Source organism: Syngnathus floridae, chromosome 7 (genome assembly GCF_059516105.1).
Source record: "Syngnathus floridae isolate MCC-2025c chromosome 7, RoL_Sflo_1.0, whole genome shotgun sequence".
In the NCBI taxonomy this organism is placed as follows: Eukaryota; Metazoa; Chordata; class Actinopteri; order Syngnathiformes; family Syngnathidae; genus Syngnathus; species Syngnathus floridae.
The window spans coordinates 15,717,685-15,732,950 of NC_142419.1; the positions used below are offsets into that span (position 1 = coordinate 15,717,685).

General features: G+C 40.8%; 3 protein-coding genes and 1 pseudogene across 6 annotated transcripts; all 4 read left to right on the forward strand.

Annotated features, from left to right (window-relative positions):
• The first annotated feature begins 458 nt into the window (after positions 1–458).
• On the forward strand, positions 459–4,631 carry LOC148395589 (uncharacterized). The gene is made up of 3 exons (XM_088380249.1): positions 459–642; positions 996–1,123; positions 1,985–4,631. Exons 2-3 carry the CDS (start codon positions 1,021–1,023, stop codon positions 4,258–4,260), a joined length of 2,379 nt encoding a protein of 792 aa, XP_088236375.1. The 5' UTR covers positions 459–642; positions 996–1,020; the 3' UTR covers positions 4,261–4,631.
• Positions 4,632–4,975: 344 nt separating this feature from the next.
• On the forward strand, positions 4,976–8,049 carry LOC148395590 (uncharacterized). The gene is made up of 3 exons (XM_088380292.1): positions 4,976–5,150; positions 6,065–6,211; positions 6,366–8,049. Exons 2-3 carry the CDS (start codon positions 6,109–6,111, stop codon positions 7,688–7,690), a joined length of 1,428 nt encoding a protein of 475 aa, XP_088236418.1. The 5' UTR covers positions 4,976–5,150; positions 6,065–6,108; the 3' UTR covers positions 7,691–8,049.
• Positions 8,050–8,420: 371 nt separating this feature from the next.
• On the forward strand, positions 8,421–11,263 carry LOC148395591 (uncharacterized; annotated as a pseudogene). Its single transcript, XR_015859344.1, has 3 exons — positions 8,421–8,570; positions 8,891–9,037; positions 9,182–11,263. The product of XR_015859344.1 is annotated as an uncharacterized LOC148395591 (transcript).
• A 433-nt stretch (positions 11,264–11,696) lies between these two features.
• On the forward strand, positions 11,697–15,202 carry LOC148395592 (uncharacterized). 3 transcript variants are annotated; one of them, XM_088380254.1, is made up of 3 exons: positions 11,697–11,803; positions 12,188–12,334; positions 12,500–15,202. In XM_088380254.1, the coding sequence occupies exons 2-3, from the start codon at positions 12,232–12,234 to the stop codon at positions 14,659–14,661; spliced, it is 2,265 nt and encodes a 754-aa protein (XP_088236380.1). In that variant the 5' UTR covers positions 11,697–11,803; positions 12,188–12,231; the 3' UTR covers positions 14,662–15,202. The 3 variants fall into 3 exon arrangements, with proteins under 3 accessions (XP_088236380.1, XP_088236379.1, XP_088236378.1); XM_088380253.1 differs by having other exon boundaries at positions 11,715–11,867; XM_088380252.1 differs by having other exon boundaries at positions 11,740–11,774.
• Positions 15,203–15,266: the final 64 nt, after the last annotated feature.

Genomic DNA, 15,266 nt, shown 5'->3' on the forward strand with positions numbered 1-15,266 from the left:
ATCCATAAGATGTGAGTAATTGCCAACATTTTACGACACACGTAAGATAAACCTGTGAGCATTTTGTGGTCTAAAAGCAGTCTATATTTGCTACCTAGACGTCTAGGCTGTAACTCGGCTAAAAAAGGACTAAAAGTTTATTAGACGTCTATCCCTTAGACGTCTACGGGATAGACTAAAATATTTTTTAAAAACTCACTTTTATTTAAAAAAAAGAAATACAATTAAAAGAATATTTAGTATTTTATTGTCGATTTCTTCACATGCCAAGACATACAAAGAGAATAAATAAGAGCGATGAATAAATAATAAATAAACAAATAACATAATAAATATTATATATTATTATACTATATGTGTAAACGAGTGGGACGTATTTTTTGCAAAGTACAGGCAATTACGTGAGTGTAGTTCACCTCGAACTTTACTGGTCAACAACATAAAAACGTCCCAGGGTCTTCCGCTAGAGGGCGTCCGGGACCTCACTCAAATGACATCTTTACGTAGCAGGAATCAAAATCGACTGCACATAAGCACCGAAACAGAAGCTTGTCGCCTTCTATTTGGCTGCATTATATAAACTCACAACTTATGTGGTGAATTGTTACCCTTAACTACGCGACAACCGCAACGACGAAAGAGGTAAATGACGACTGTGGACTTTGGTTATTATGTTAGCGCCGTTATTTGTAGTCGTACTGCTTGGTCAGAGTACGGAAGTGCGGCCTGCTTTTATTAGCATGGTAGCTACCACAGTGCTAACTTTATGATATTTATCCTCGACCAATGTTGGATCTCAAATGAGCCATCATCACATGCTAGTTCTTGCCCGTACCAAGAGTAATACTGCACTGTGGGAATACTCAAAGTCGAGGATTAGCACTCATGGTTGCAGGCATGCTCCCGATGATGTTATAAAACCTGCGAGTAAAATAAATACTAGTTGTCTTCTCCTCTTTGTTTTAGTTTGTGAATTAATGTCTGTTCATACTTAGGCTTGACAGTGGTTGCAGTGTGATCATGTCTGCAAGGACCACAGCAAAGTACGTGGAGGAAAAGGACCGGAGTCGTCAACGACTGGAAGCTCTTTGGCTGCAGCCTTATGTTGTGTTGCACAGAGTAGGTCAGTACACAGCTATTTTCTATTATGACTCCTTTTCCAGTGTTTCTATTTAGTAGAATGCTACCAAAGTCATTGTCAGATTGAAAAAGGTCTTGAATAGGTTTGAGCAGTTTCTCTTGTTAGGCAGCGGATTCTAGTTATTGATCTAACTCCAAATTGCGATCAACACTTAACACATGAGTTGTTTTATCCTAAACCACACACTGGCGCACCTAACAATTTTGCGAGTTCGTTCAGTCAGAGAGAAGACCAGTAGATCAATCAGACCCCATTTACCAATTGCTTATTCCTAACAAAGCAAGCTAATACAGGGTCACCTGGGTCCCGGGTCCCTCACACTAAAACTCGTGTGTTCTTGTGCCCATCAAGAGACAATAAGTTCTTCCGGGTTGCCCAGTTATAAAGGAACACAATATGAATATTCAAACATGTAAAACATTGTGTGATGATTGCTCGATGGCCGTCTCTTCCCCACGGGATGTTATCGCTGAGTGCAGCTGTTCTGGTGGTTGGGTCTTTCTCGCGAAGCTCGATCACAAGGTCATGGGTGTTATTCTCGTTTCTCACCTATCTCGAGATGTTTTCGCCAGCTGCGCGTTTGTCCCGATCACGCTTGACCGATGATACATCCCGTTTGCACAACACTTAGAAGAAAACAACTTCGTGCAGTTGCCTGCACATTTCCTTTAACGCTGATCATGTGATCATACAAGCACAGCTACTACTGGAGATTATATTGATGTTATTATATATAGGTCTAACGCAGCCTTAATAAAATATGTTTGCAAACTGCCAAAAGCACATTTCCCTTTACTCTTCATCTGTAACTTTCACTGTTAATGTGATTGTCTTGTTTTGCAGACATCAGTGAAGCTATTTGTCCTAAGCAGCAGGAGCCAAAGCGCACTCGCATTAAAGAGGAAGATGTGGCCGAAGAGGTCCACCACCTCAGTGAACAAATGGAGCAAAAGTTTCTTTGCACTAAAAAAGAGGAGGAAGAGTTGGAGCAGCCTTGTACTAAAGAGGAAGGAGAGGACTCCTGGAACATTAAAAAGGAGGAGGAAACCTGCAAGATTCCAGTAACTGGTGTTCCTGTGAAGAGTTTAGATGAGGGTCAACATGAGGTGAGAAAAGGGGGGGAGCTTCCAAGCTGCAGCTCAAGTCAACAAATGATCAGAGAAGGGCATGGAGACCACTGTGGGAGATCACAAGCAGCTCCACCATCATCAGATAGTGATGACGTGTCGTCACATGTTCCTGATGCTGCTGCTGAGGAGTCTCAAAACAAACACAGGCAATGTTCTCACTGTGGAATTTTTTTTGCTCATAGCAGTAGTTTGAAACAACACATGAGAATCCACACAAGAAAGAAAAACTTTTCCTGCTCAGATTGTGGCCAAATATTCTCACGGAGGGATAGTTTAAAAATGCACACAAGAACCCACACTGGTGAGAAACCTTTTTCATGCTCAGTTTGTGGTCAAATATTCTCTGACAAGGGAACCTTAAAAAGTCATACAAGAATCCACACTGGTGAGAAACCTTACTCATGCTCAGTTTGTGGCCAGAAATTCTCTGAGAAGGGAAACTTAAAAAAACATACAAGAGTCCACACTGGTGAGAAACCTTTTTCATGCTCAGATTGTGGCCAAAAATTCTTACGGAGGGAACATTTAAAAATGCACACAAGAATCCACACTGGTGAGAAACCTTTTTCATGCTCAGTTTGTGGCCAAAAATTCTCTCAGATGAGTAATCTAAAGAAGCACACAAGCATCCACACTGGTGAGAAACCTTTTTCATGCTCAGTTTGTGGCCAAAAATTGTCTTCCAAGCAAAGCTTAAAAAAACATACAAGAACCCACACTGGTGAGAAACCTTTTTCATGCTCTGTTTGTGGCAAAAAATTTGGTCGTAAGGCAGGTCTAACAATCCATACAAGAACCCACACTGGTGAGAAACCTTTTTCATGCTCAGTTTGTGGCCAAAAATTCTCTCAGAAGGGACATTTAAATACGCACAGAATAATCCACACTGGTGAGAAACCTTTTTCATGCTCAGTTTGTAGCCAAAGATTTTCACTGAAGTCACACTTAAAACGTCATACAAGAATCCACAGTGGTAAGAAGCCTTTTTCATGCTCAGTTTGTGGCAAAAACTTTTCTTATATGATAAGCTTAATCAGGCATAAAGGAGCCCACACTGGCGAGAAACCTTTTCCATGCTTAGTTTGTGGCCAAAGATTTTCAGTGAAGGGACACTTAAAAAGGCACACAAGAATCCACACTGGTGAGAAACCTTTTTCATGCTCAGTTTGTGGCCAAAAATTCTCTGACAATGGAACCTTAAAAAAACATACAAGAATCCACACTGGGGAGAAACCTTTTTCCTGCTCAGTTTGTGGACGAAAATTCTCTGACAATGGAACCTTAAAAAAACATACAAGTATCCACAATGGTGAGAAACCTTTTTCCTGCTCAGTTTGTGGCCAAAGATTCTCTCAGAGGGGAAATCTAAAAAGTCATACAAGAATCCACACCGGTGAGAAACCTTTTTCATGCTCAGTTTGTGGCCAGAAATTCTCTGACAAGGGAACCTTAAAAAGTCATACAAGAATCCACACTGGTGAGAAACCTTTCTCATGCTCAGTTTGTGGCCAGAAATTCTCTGGGAAGGGAAACTTAAAAAGTCATACAAGAATCCACACTGGCGAGAAACCTTTTTCATGCTCTGTTTGTGGCCAAACATTTGCTTGCCAGCAAAACTTAAAAAAGCACGCAATACTCCACACTGGCGAGAAACCTTTTTCATGTTCAGTTTGTGGCCAAACATTTTGTCTGAAACAAAGCTTAAAAAGTCATACAAGAACCCACAGTGGTGAGAAACCTTTTTCATGCTCAGTTTGTGGCCAAACATTTTCAGTGAAGAGAAGCTTAAAAAGTCATACAAGAGTCCACACTGGTGAGAAACCTTTCTCATGCTCAGTTTGTGGCCAAAAATTCTCTCAGAGGGAACGATTAAAAACACACATAAAAAAAATCCACTCTGGCGAGAACCCTGTTGCCTGCTCAGTCAGTCGCCAAAGAGTTTCTGTTGAGAATTCTGAGTGTCTTGGGGAGATGAGCAGTGATCCGTGAAGTTCTCACCTTCTATTTGAGCAGACTTTATGAGTTTATGCATCAATGATAATTCTATTCTAGTATGTACCTTTTGATTGAGATGCTCAACTCCTTTCCTTTATTACGGTGAGAAGTTCATATTTTAGCTTTAGTGCTGAATTTGAAAATAAAGTTAACCGGCATCAGGACGATAATAGTTTTTTATTTTCTATTATACTTTATGTTTATTTTGGTTTTAGTTGTGTCTTTTTTTAACTGCAATTAGTTTTAATTCCTTTTCCGGGCAAGTTGCTTAGTTTTTATTGGTGTCTGTTTAGGATTTTGTTTTGTTCAGCTTTTCATGTTCATGTGGATCCATAAAATGAAAAAAAAAATAGTGTTGGACCTCCCCTATTTTTGTTTTTTGTTGCTTTGCCTTGCTAATAACACTTTAAAATGTACTTGAGATGCATATTAAGACATTTCATTAAACAGTTGTTTACTTCATAGTACTCATGGAAGTCTCAACCTCTTACCGTGTACGTGGTCTAGTCACATTGATATTTCTTAAACAGACATTTAAATATCCAAATATGTACGCTTTTGCTGTAAAGTTGGGGTGCGTTTATTTATTATGCTTGATATGAAAACGAGTGGGCCGTATCTTTGCAAAGTACAGGCAAGTACGTGAGTGTGCTTCGCCTCCAACTTTGCTGGTCAACAACATAAAAACGTCCCAGGGTCTTCCGCTAGAGGGCGACCGGGACCTCACTCAAATGACATCATCATTACGTAACAGGAAGTAAAATCGACTACACGTGAGCACCGAAACAGAAGCTGTTCGCCTTCCATTCCGCTCCAGCAGATAAACACGTAACTTACGTGGTAAATCGTTAACCTTAGCCACACTACAACCGAAACGACGAGAGGTAAGTTATGAGTACTATGGACCTAAGTTATCATGTTAGCACCGTAGTAGTACTGCTTGGTCAGAGTACAGATGTGCGTCCCGCTTCAATTAGCATGGTAGCTACCACAGTGCTAACTTTATGGTATTTATCCTCGACAAATGTTGGATCTCAAATGAGCCATCATCACATGCTGCTTCTTGCCCGTACCAAGACTTAGGGTGTTTTCAGACTTGGTCCCTTTCAGCCCTCTAAACGATCGATGACTCAGCATTTATTGTGCATATGTGAACACGCCAACCACCTCAGTACGGTTCGCTAAAAAGTCAACGGTACGGTTCACCTAATCTGTGCATTGTGAACACAAAGCACACTGGGTTCACTTCGTATGGCAGCAGCAGGTCGTGGTCGTGACCGTGGTTCTAATAGTAAACGTAGAGAAGCATGCTCCGTTCAAAGTTCTGCCACGGCACCTGGACGTGGCATAGTTTGGGGAGAAGACGAAACGGAATGTCTTTTGGAAATTTGGAACGACGACAGCATTAAATCACAACTATTTACGACCCACCGTATTGCGAAAGTATTTCAAGAATTTTCTGAGAGAATGAAAGCAGCCGGTTTTGATAGAACTTCTATTCAATGCAGAATAAAAGTGAAAAAAACAACTGAAAACTACCCAGAATGCAGTGCAGTGGGAGTGCGAGAGCTCTAGAGGACCTCGTGTGAACAGAAAGAGGACTGAGGCCCCATCAAGGCTGAACTGAACCAGAAAGAGAACTCGGTCCTCTTTGAAATACACTCACAATGTGAACACAAAAAGAACTGAGTTTTTTTTTACTCTTGGTCCACTTAAAGAGGCCTGACTTTGGTTCTTTTAAAAGGGTCCAGGTGTTAAAACACCCTAAATACTGGTTGTCTTCTCCTCTTTGTTTCAGTGTGACTGTTCCTACTTAGTCCTGACAGTGGTTGCAGTGTGATCATGTCTGCAAGGACCACAGCAAAGTACGTGGCGGAAAAGGACCGGAGTCGTCAACGACTGGAAGCTCTTTGGCTGCAGCCTTATGTTGTGTTGCATAGAGCAGGTCAGTACACGTCTATTATGAATCTTCTTACAGTGTTTATTTTTAGTAGAATTCTATCAAAGTCATTTTTAGATTGAAAAAGGTCTTGTACAGGTTTGAGCAGTTTCTCTTCAACTGTAACTTTTATTGTTAATGTGATTGTCTTGTTTTGCAGACATCAGTGAAGCTCTTCGTCCTAAGCAGCAGGAGCCAGAGCGCACTCGCATTAAAGAGGAAGATGTGGCCGAAGAGGTCCACCACTTCAGTGAACAAATGGAGCAGAAGTTTCTTTGCTCTATAAAAGAAGAGGAAGAGCCGGAGCGGCCTTGTAATCAAGAGGAGGGAGAGGACTGCTGCGACATTGAAAAGGAGGAGGAGGAAGATACCTGCAAGATGCCATTGACTGGTGTTCCTGTGAGCAAAGGGGCGGACCTTCCAAGCTGCAGCTCTAGTCAACAAATGACCAGAGAGGGGGATGGAGACCACTGTGGGGGATCACAAGCACCTCCACCATCAGATATTGGTGACGTGTCGTCACATGTTCCTGATGCTGCTGCTGATGAGTCTCAACACAAACATAGGCAGTGTTCTCGCTGTGGAATTTGTTTTACTGATAGCAGTCGTTTGAAACAACACATGAGAATCCACACAAGAAAGAAAAACATTTCCTGCTCAGATTGTGGCCAAAAATTCTCACGGAGGGATAGTTTAAAAACGCACACAAGAATCCACACTGGCGAGAAACCTTTTTCATGCTCAGTTTGTGGCCAAACATTCTCTCACAGGGGAAATCTAAAAAGTCATACAAGAATCCACACTGGCGAGAAACCTTTTTCATGCTCCGTTTGTGGCCAAAAATTCTCAATGAGTGGACATTTAAAAAACCATAGAAGAACCCACACTGGCGAGAAACCTTTTTCATGCTCAGATTGTGGCCAAAAATTCTCACGGGGGGATAATTTAAAAATGCACACAAGAATCCACACTGGTGAGAAACCTTTTTCATGCTCATTTTGTGGCCAAAAATTCTCTCATAGGGGAAGCTTTAAAAGGCACGCAAGATTCCACACTGGTGAGAAACCTTTCTCATGCTCAGTTTGTGGCCAAACATTTGCTTACCAGCAAAACTTAAAAAAGCATGCAATACTCCACACTGGCGAGAAACCTTTTTCATGTTCAGATTGTGGCAAAACATTTTGTCTGAAACAAAGCTTAAAAAGTCATACAAGAACCCACAGTGGTGAGAAACCTTTTTCATGCTCAGTTTGTGGCCAAACATTTGCTTACCAGCAAAACTTAAAAAAGCACGCAATATTCCACACTGGCGAGAAACCTTTCTCATGCTCAGTTTGTGGCCAAAAATTCTCTCAGAGGGAACGATTAAAAACACACATAAAAAAAATCCATTCCGGCGAGAACCCTGTTGCCTGCTCAGTCAGTTGCCAAAGAGTCTCTGTTGAGAATTCTGAGTGTCTTGGGGAGATGAGCAATGATCCATGAAGTTCTCACCTTCTATTTGAGCAGACGTTATGAGTTTATGCGTCAATGATAATTCTATTCTAGTATGTACCTTTTGATTGAGAGGCTGAACTCCTTTCCTTTATTACAGTGAGAAGTTCATATTTTAGTTTTAGTCATGAATTTGAAAATAAAGTTAACCGGCCTCGGGACGATAATAGTTTTGTATTTTCTATTATACTTGATGTTTATTTTGGTTTTAGTTGTGTTTTTTTTAACTGCAATTAGTTTTATTTCGTATTCTGGGCAAGTTTCTTAGTTTTTATTAGTTTCTGTTTAGGATTTTGTTTTGTTAAGCTTTTCATGTTCATGTGGATCAATAAAATGGAAAACAAATAGTGCTGGATATCCCACTTTTTTTGTTACTTTGCCTTGCTAATAACACTTTAAAATGTACTTGAGATGCATATTAAGACATTTCATTAAAGAGTTGTTTACTTCATAGTACTCATGGAAGTCTCAACCTCTTACCGTGTACGTGGTCTAGTCACATTGATATAACTTAAACAGACATTTAAATATCCAAATATGTACGCTTTTGCTGTAAAGTTGGGGTGCGTTTATTTATTATGCTTGATGTGAAAACGAATAGGCCGTATCTTTGCAAAGTACAGGCAAGTACGTGAGTGTGCTTCGCCTCCAACTTTGCTGGTCACCAACATAAAAACGTCCCAGGGTCTTCCGCTAGAGGGCGTCTGGGACCTCACTCAAATGACATCATCATTACGTAACAGGAAGTAAAATCGACCGCACGTGAGCACCGAAACAAGCTTGTCGCCTTCCATTCCGCTGCAGCAGATAAATACGTAACTTTTGTGGTAAATCGTTAACCTTAGCTGTACTACAACCGCAACGACGAGAGGTAAGTTACGAGTACTATGGACCTAAGTTGTCATGTTAGCACCGTGGTAGTACTGTTTGGTCAGAGTAGAGAAGTGCGTCCCGCTTTTATTAGCATGGTAGCTACCCCAGTGCTAACTTAATGATATTTATGCTCGACCAATGTTGGATCTCAAATCAGCCATCATCACATGCTAGTTCTTGCCCGTCCCAAGAGTAATACTGCACTGTGGGAATACTCAAATTCGAGGATTAGCACTGATGGTTGCATGCATGCTCGCGATGGTTTTAAAAAACTCGCGAGTAAAATAAATACTGGTTGTCTTCTCCTCTTTGTTTCAGTGTGTCTGTTCCTACTTAGTCCAGACAGTGGTTGCGGTGTGATCATGTCTGCAATGACCACAGGAAAGTACGTGGAGGAAAAGGACCGGAGTCGTCAACGACTGGAAGCTCTTTGGCTGCAGCCTTATGTTGTGTTGCACAGAGCAGGTCTATTATGATTCCTTTTCCAGTGTTTATATTTAGTAGAATATAATCAAAGTCATTGTCAATTGAAAAAAGGTCTCGTATAGGTTTGAGCAGTCTCCCTTTAATTGTAACCTTCGATGTTAATGTGATTGTCTTTTTTTGCAGACATCAGTGAAGCTATTTGTCCTAAGCAGCAGGAGCCAGAGCGCACTCGCATTAAAGAGGAAGATGTGGCCGAAGAGGTCCACCACTTCAGTGAACAAATGGAGCAGAAGTTTCTTTGCACTAAAAAAGAGGAAGAAGAGTTGGAGCAGCCTTGTACTAAAGAGGAGGGAGAGGACTCCTGCAACATTAAAAAGGAGGAGGAAGATACCTGCATTATGCCAATGACTGGATTTCCTGTGAGCAAAGGGGCGGAGCTTCCAGGCTGCAGCTCTAGTCAACAAATGACCAGAGACGGGGATGGAGACCACTGTGGGGGATCACAAGCAGCTCCACCATCATCAGATAGTGATGACGTGTCGTCACATGTTCCTGATATTCCTGCTGCTGATGAGTTTCAAAACAAACACAGGCATTATTCTCAGTGTGGATTTTTCTTTGCTCATAGCAGTAGTTTGAAACAACACATGAGAATCCACACAAGAAAGAACAACTTTTCCTGCTCAGATTGTGGGCAAAAATTCTCACGGAGGGATTATTTAAAAACGCACACACGAATCCACACTGGTGAGAAACCTTTTTCATGCTCAGTTTGTGGCCAAAAATTTGGTCATAAGGGAAGTCTAACAATCCATACAAGAACCCACACTGGTGAGAAACCTTTTTCATGCTCAGTTTGTGGCCAAAAATTCTCTCAGAGTGGACATTTATATGCGCACAGAATAATCCACACTGGTGAGAAACCTTTTTCATGCTCAGTTTGTGGCAAAAGATTTTCACTGAAGGAAAACTTAAAACATCATACACTAATCCACACTGGTGAGAAACCTTTTTCATGCTCAGTTTGTGGCCAAAAATTCTTTGTGGGTAGAGATTTAAAATGCCATACAAGAACCCACACTGGCGAGAAACCTTTTCCATGCTTTGTTTGTGGCCAAAGATTTTCAGTGAAGCAAACCTTAAAAAGACATAAAATAATCCACACTGGTGAGAAACCTTTTTCATGCTCAGTTTGTGGCCAAAAATTCTCTGACAACGGAACCTTAAAAAGACATAAAATAATCCACACTGGTGAGAAACCGTTTTCATGCTCAGTTTGTGGAAAAACATTCTCTCAGAGGGAAAGTCTAAAAAGTCATACAAGAATCCACACCGGCGAGAAACCTTTTTCATGCTCAGTTTGTGGCCAAAGATTCTCTCACAGGGAAAGTTTAAAACGTCATACAGGAATCCACACCAGTGAGAAACCTTTTTCATGCTCAGTTTGCGGCCAAATATTCACTAACAGGGAAAGTTTAAAATGCCATACAAGAACCCACACTGGCGAGAAACCTTTTCCATGCTTAGTTTGTGGCCAAAGATTTTCACTGAAGCAAACCTTAAAACGTCATACAGGAATCCACACTGGTGAAAAACCTTTTTCATGCTCAGTTTGTGGCAAAAAATTCTCTGACAACGGAACCTTAAAAAGACATCAAATAATCCACACTGGTGAGAAACCGTTTTCATGCTCAGTTTGTGGCCAAAAATTCTCTCATAGGGGAAGCTTAATCAGGCACACAAGAACCCACACTGGTGAGAAACCTTTTTCATGCTCAGTTTGTGGCAAAACATTTTGTCTGAAACAAAGCTTAAAAAGTCATACAAGAACCCACAGTGGTGAGAAACCTTTTTCATGCTCAGTTTGTGGCCAAACATTTTCAGTGAAGAGAAGCTTAAAAAGTCATACAAGAATCCACACTGGTGAGAAACCTTTCTGAAGCTCAGTTTGTGGCCAAAAATTCTCTCAAAGGAAACGATTACAAACACACAAGAAAAATCCACTCTGGCGAGAACCCTGTTTCCTGCTCAGTCAGTCACCAAAGAGTCTCTGTTGAGAATTCTGAGTGTCTTGGGGAGATGAGCAGTGATCCGTGAAGTTCTCACCTTCTATTTGAGCAGACTTTATGAGTTTATGCATCAATGATAATTCTATTCTAGTATGTACCTTTTGATTGAGATGCTCAACTCCTTTCCTTTATTACAGTGAGAAGTTAATATTTTAGCTTTAGTCATGAATTTGAAAATAAAGTTGCTTAGTTTTTATTAGTGTCTGTTTAGGATTTTGTTTTGTTCATCTTTTCATGTTCATGTGGATCCATAAAATGAAAAAAAAAATAGTGTTGGACCTCCCCCATTTTTCTTTTTTGTTACTTTGCCTTGCTAATAACACTTTAAAATGTACTTGAGATGCATATTAAGACATTTCATTAAAGAGTTGTTTACTTCATAGTACTCATGGAAGTCTCAACCTCTTACCGTGTACGTGGTCTAGTCACATTGATATTTCTTAAACAGACATTTAAATATCCAAATATGTACGCTTTTGCTGTAAAGTTGGGGTGCGTTTATTTATTATGCTTGATGTGAAAACGAGTAGGCCGTATCTTTGCAAAGTACAGGCAAGTACGTGAGTGTGCTTCGCCTCCAACTTTGCTGGTCAACAACATAAAAACGTCCCAGGGTCTTCCGCTAGAGGGTGTCCGGACCTCACTCGAATGACATCATCATTACGTGACAGGAAGTAAATCTACCGCCCTTAAGCACTGAAACAGAAGTTTGTCGCCTTCTATTTGCCTGCATCAGGTAAACACGTAACTTATGTGGTAAATCGTTAACCTTAGCTACACTACAACCGCAACGACGAGAGGTAAGTTACGAGTACTATGGACCTAAGTTATCATGTTAGCACCGTAGTAGTACTGCTTGGTTGTAGTACAGACGTGTAGCCGCTTTTATTAGCATGGTAGCTACCACAGTGCTAACTTTATGATATTTATCCTCGACCAATGTTGGATCTCAAATCAGCCATCATCACATGCTAGTTCTTGCCCGTCCCAAGAGTAATACTGCACTGTGGGAATACTCAAAAGTTGAGGATCAGCAGTGATGGTTGCAGGCATGCTCCCGATGATTTTGAAAAACTCGCGAGTAAAATAAATACTGGTTGTCTTCTCCTCTTTGTTTCAGTGCGTCTGTTCCTACTTAGTCCTGACAGTGGTTGCGGTGTGATCATGTCTGCAATGACCACAGCAAAGTACCTGGAGGAAAAGGACCGGAGTCGTCAACGGCCGGAAGCTCTTTGGCTGCAGCCTTATGTTGTGTTGCACAGAGTAGGTCAGTACACAGCTATTTTCTATTATGACTCCTTTTCCAGTGTTTATATTTAGCTTTGATTTAGCTATCAAAGTCATTGTCAATTGAAAAAAGGTCTTGTATAGGTTTGAGCAGTCTCCCTTTAATTGTAACCTTCGATGTTAATGTGATTGTCTTTTTTTGCAGACATCAGTGAAGCTATTCGTCCTAAGCAGCAGGAGCCAGAGCGCACTCGCATTAAAGAGGAAGATGTGGCCGAAGAGGTCCACCACTTCAGTGAACAAATGGAGCAGAACTTTCTTTGCACTAAAAAAGAGGAGGAAGAGTCAGAGCGGCCTTGCACGAAAGAGGAGGGAGAGGACTCCTGCAACATTAAAAAGGAGGAAGATACCTGCAAGATGCCATTGACTGGTGTTCCTGTGAGCAAAGGGGCGGAGCTTCCAAGCTGCAGCTCTAGTCAACAAATGACCAGAGACGGCGATGGAGACCACTGTGGGGGATCACAAGCAGCTCCACATTCAGATAGTGATGACGTGTCGTCACATGTTCCTGATGCTCCTGCTGCTGATGAGTCTCAAAACAAACACAGGCATTGTTCTCAGCATGGATTTTTCTTTGCTCATAGCAGTAGTTTGAAACAACACATGAGAATCCACACAAGAAAGAAAAACTTTTCCTGCTCAGATTGTGGCCAGAAATTCTCACGGAGGGATTATTTAAAAACGCACACACGAATCCACACTGGTGAGAAACCCTTTTCATGTTCAGTTTGTGGCCAAAAATTCGGTCATAAGGGAAGTCTAACAATCCATACAAGAATCCACACTGGTGAGAAACCTTTTTCATGCTCAGTTTGTGGAAAAAAATTCTCTCAGAGTGGACTTTTAAGTGCGCACAGAATAGTCCACACTGGTGAGAAACCTTTTTCATGCTCACTTTGTGGCAAAAGATTTTCACTGAAGGAACACTTAAAACGTCATACAGTAATCCACAGTGGTGAGAAACCTTTTTCATGCTCAGTTTGTGGCCAAACATTCTCTGGGAGTGGAGATTTAAAATGCCATACAAGAACCCACACTGGCGAGAAACCGTTTTCATGCTCAGTTTGTGGCCAAACATTCTCTCAGAGGGAAAGTCTAAAAAGTCATACAAGAATCCACACCGGCGAGAAACCTTTTTCATGCTCAGTTTGTGGCCGAAGATTCTCTCACAGGGAAAGTTTAAAAAGTCATACAAGAATCCACACTGGTGAGAAACCTTTTTCATGCTCAGTTTGCGGCCAAATATTCACTAACAGGGGAAGCTTAAAAAGTCATACAAGAACCCACACTGGTGAGAAACCTTTTTCATGCTCAGTTTGTGGCCAAACATTTGCTTACCAGCAAAACTTAAAAAAGCATGCAATAGTCCACACTGGCGAGAAACCGTTTTCATGCTCAGTTTGTGGCCAAAAATTTGGTCTGAAACAAACCTTAAAAAGGCACACAAGAACCCACACTGGTGAGAAACCTTTTTCATGCTCAGTTTGTGGCCAAAAATTCTCTCAGAGTGGACATTTAAATGCGCACAGAATAATCCACACTGGTGAGAAACCTTTTTCATGCTCAGTTTGTGGCAAAAGATTTTCAATGAAGGAAAACTTAAAACGTCATACAGTAATCCACACTGGTGAGAAACCTTTTTCGTGCTCAGTTTGTGGCCAAAAATTCTCTGGGAGTGGAGATTTAAAATGCCATACAAGAACCCACACTGGCGAGAAACCTTTTCCATGCTTTGTTTGTGGCCAAAGATTTTCAGTGAAGCATGCCTTAAAACGTCATACAGGAATCCACACCGGTGAGAAACCTTTTTCATGCTCAGTTTGTGGCCAAAAATTCTCTGACAACGGAACCTTAAAAAGACATAAAATAATCCACACTGGTGAGAAACCTTTTTCATGCTCAGTTTGTGGCCAAAAATTCTCTGACAACGGAACCTTAAAAAGACATAAAATAATCCACACTGGTGAGAAACCGTTTTCATGCTCAGTTTGTGGCCAAAAATTCTCTCATAGGGGAAGCTTAATCAGGCACACAAGAATCCACACTGGCGAGAAACCTTTTTCATGCTCAATTTGTGGCCAAACATTTTCAGTGAAGAGAAGCTTAAAAAGTCATACAAGAGTCCACACTGGTGAGAAACCTTTCTCATGCTCAGTTTGTGGCCAAAAATTCTCTCAGATGGAACGATTAAAAACACACACAAAGAAAATCCACCCTGGCGAGAACCCTGTTTCCTGCTCAGTCAGTTGCCAAAGAGTGTCTGTTGAGAATTCTGAGTGTCTTGGGGAGATGAGCAATGATCCGTGAAGTTCTCACCTTCTATTTGAGCAGACTTTATGAGTTTATGCATCAATGATAATTCTATTCTAGTATGTACCTTTTGATTGAGAGGCTGAACTCCTTTCTTTTATTACAGTGAGATGTTCATCTTTTAGTTTCAGTCATGAATTTGAAAATAAAGTTAACCGGCCTCGGGATGATAATAGTTTTGTATTTTCTCTTATACTTGATGTTTATTTTGGTTTTAGTTGTGTTTTTTTAACCGCAATTAGTTTTAATTCCTATTCCGGGCAAGTTGCTTAGTTTTTATTAGTTTCTCTTTAGGATTTTGTTTTGTTCAGCTTTTCATGTTCATGTAGATCAATAAAATGAAAGAATAATAGTGTTGGATATCCCACATTTTTTTTGGTTACTTTGCCTTGCTAATAACACTTTAAAATGTACTTGAGATGCATTAAGACATTTTATTAAAGAGTTGTTTAATTCACAGTACACATACTGAAATCTCAACCTCTTACCTTGTACGTGCGCTAGTCACATTGAAATAACTAGACATTTAAATATCCAAATATGTACGCTTTTGCTGTAAAGTTGGGGTGCGTTTATTTATTATGCTTGATGTGAAAACGAGT

Bases quoted from the DNA above. Each gene is read 5' to 3' on its own strand.
- LOC148395589 (XM_088380249.1), top strand. From the start codon at position 1,021: ATGTCTGCAAGGACCACAGCAAAGTACGTGGAGGAAAAGGACCGGAGT. The intron at 1,124-1,984 runs GTCAGTACACAG...CTTGTTTTGCAG, and splicing joins TGTTGTGTTGCACAGAGTAG to ACATCAGTGAAGCTATTTGT.
- LOC148395590 (XM_088380292.1), top strand. From the start codon at position 6,109: ATGTCTGCAAGGACCACAGCAAAGTACGTGGCGGAAAAGGACCGGAGT. The intron at 6,212-6,365 runs GTCAGTACACGT...CTTGTTTTGCAG, and splicing joins TGTTGTGTTGCATAGAGCAG to ACATCAGTGAAGCTCTTCGT.
- LOC148395592 (XM_088380252.1), top strand. The intron at 12,335-12,499 runs GTCAGTACACAG...CTTTTTTTGCAG, and splicing joins TGTTGTGTTGCACAGAGTAG to ACATCAGTGAAGCTATTCGT.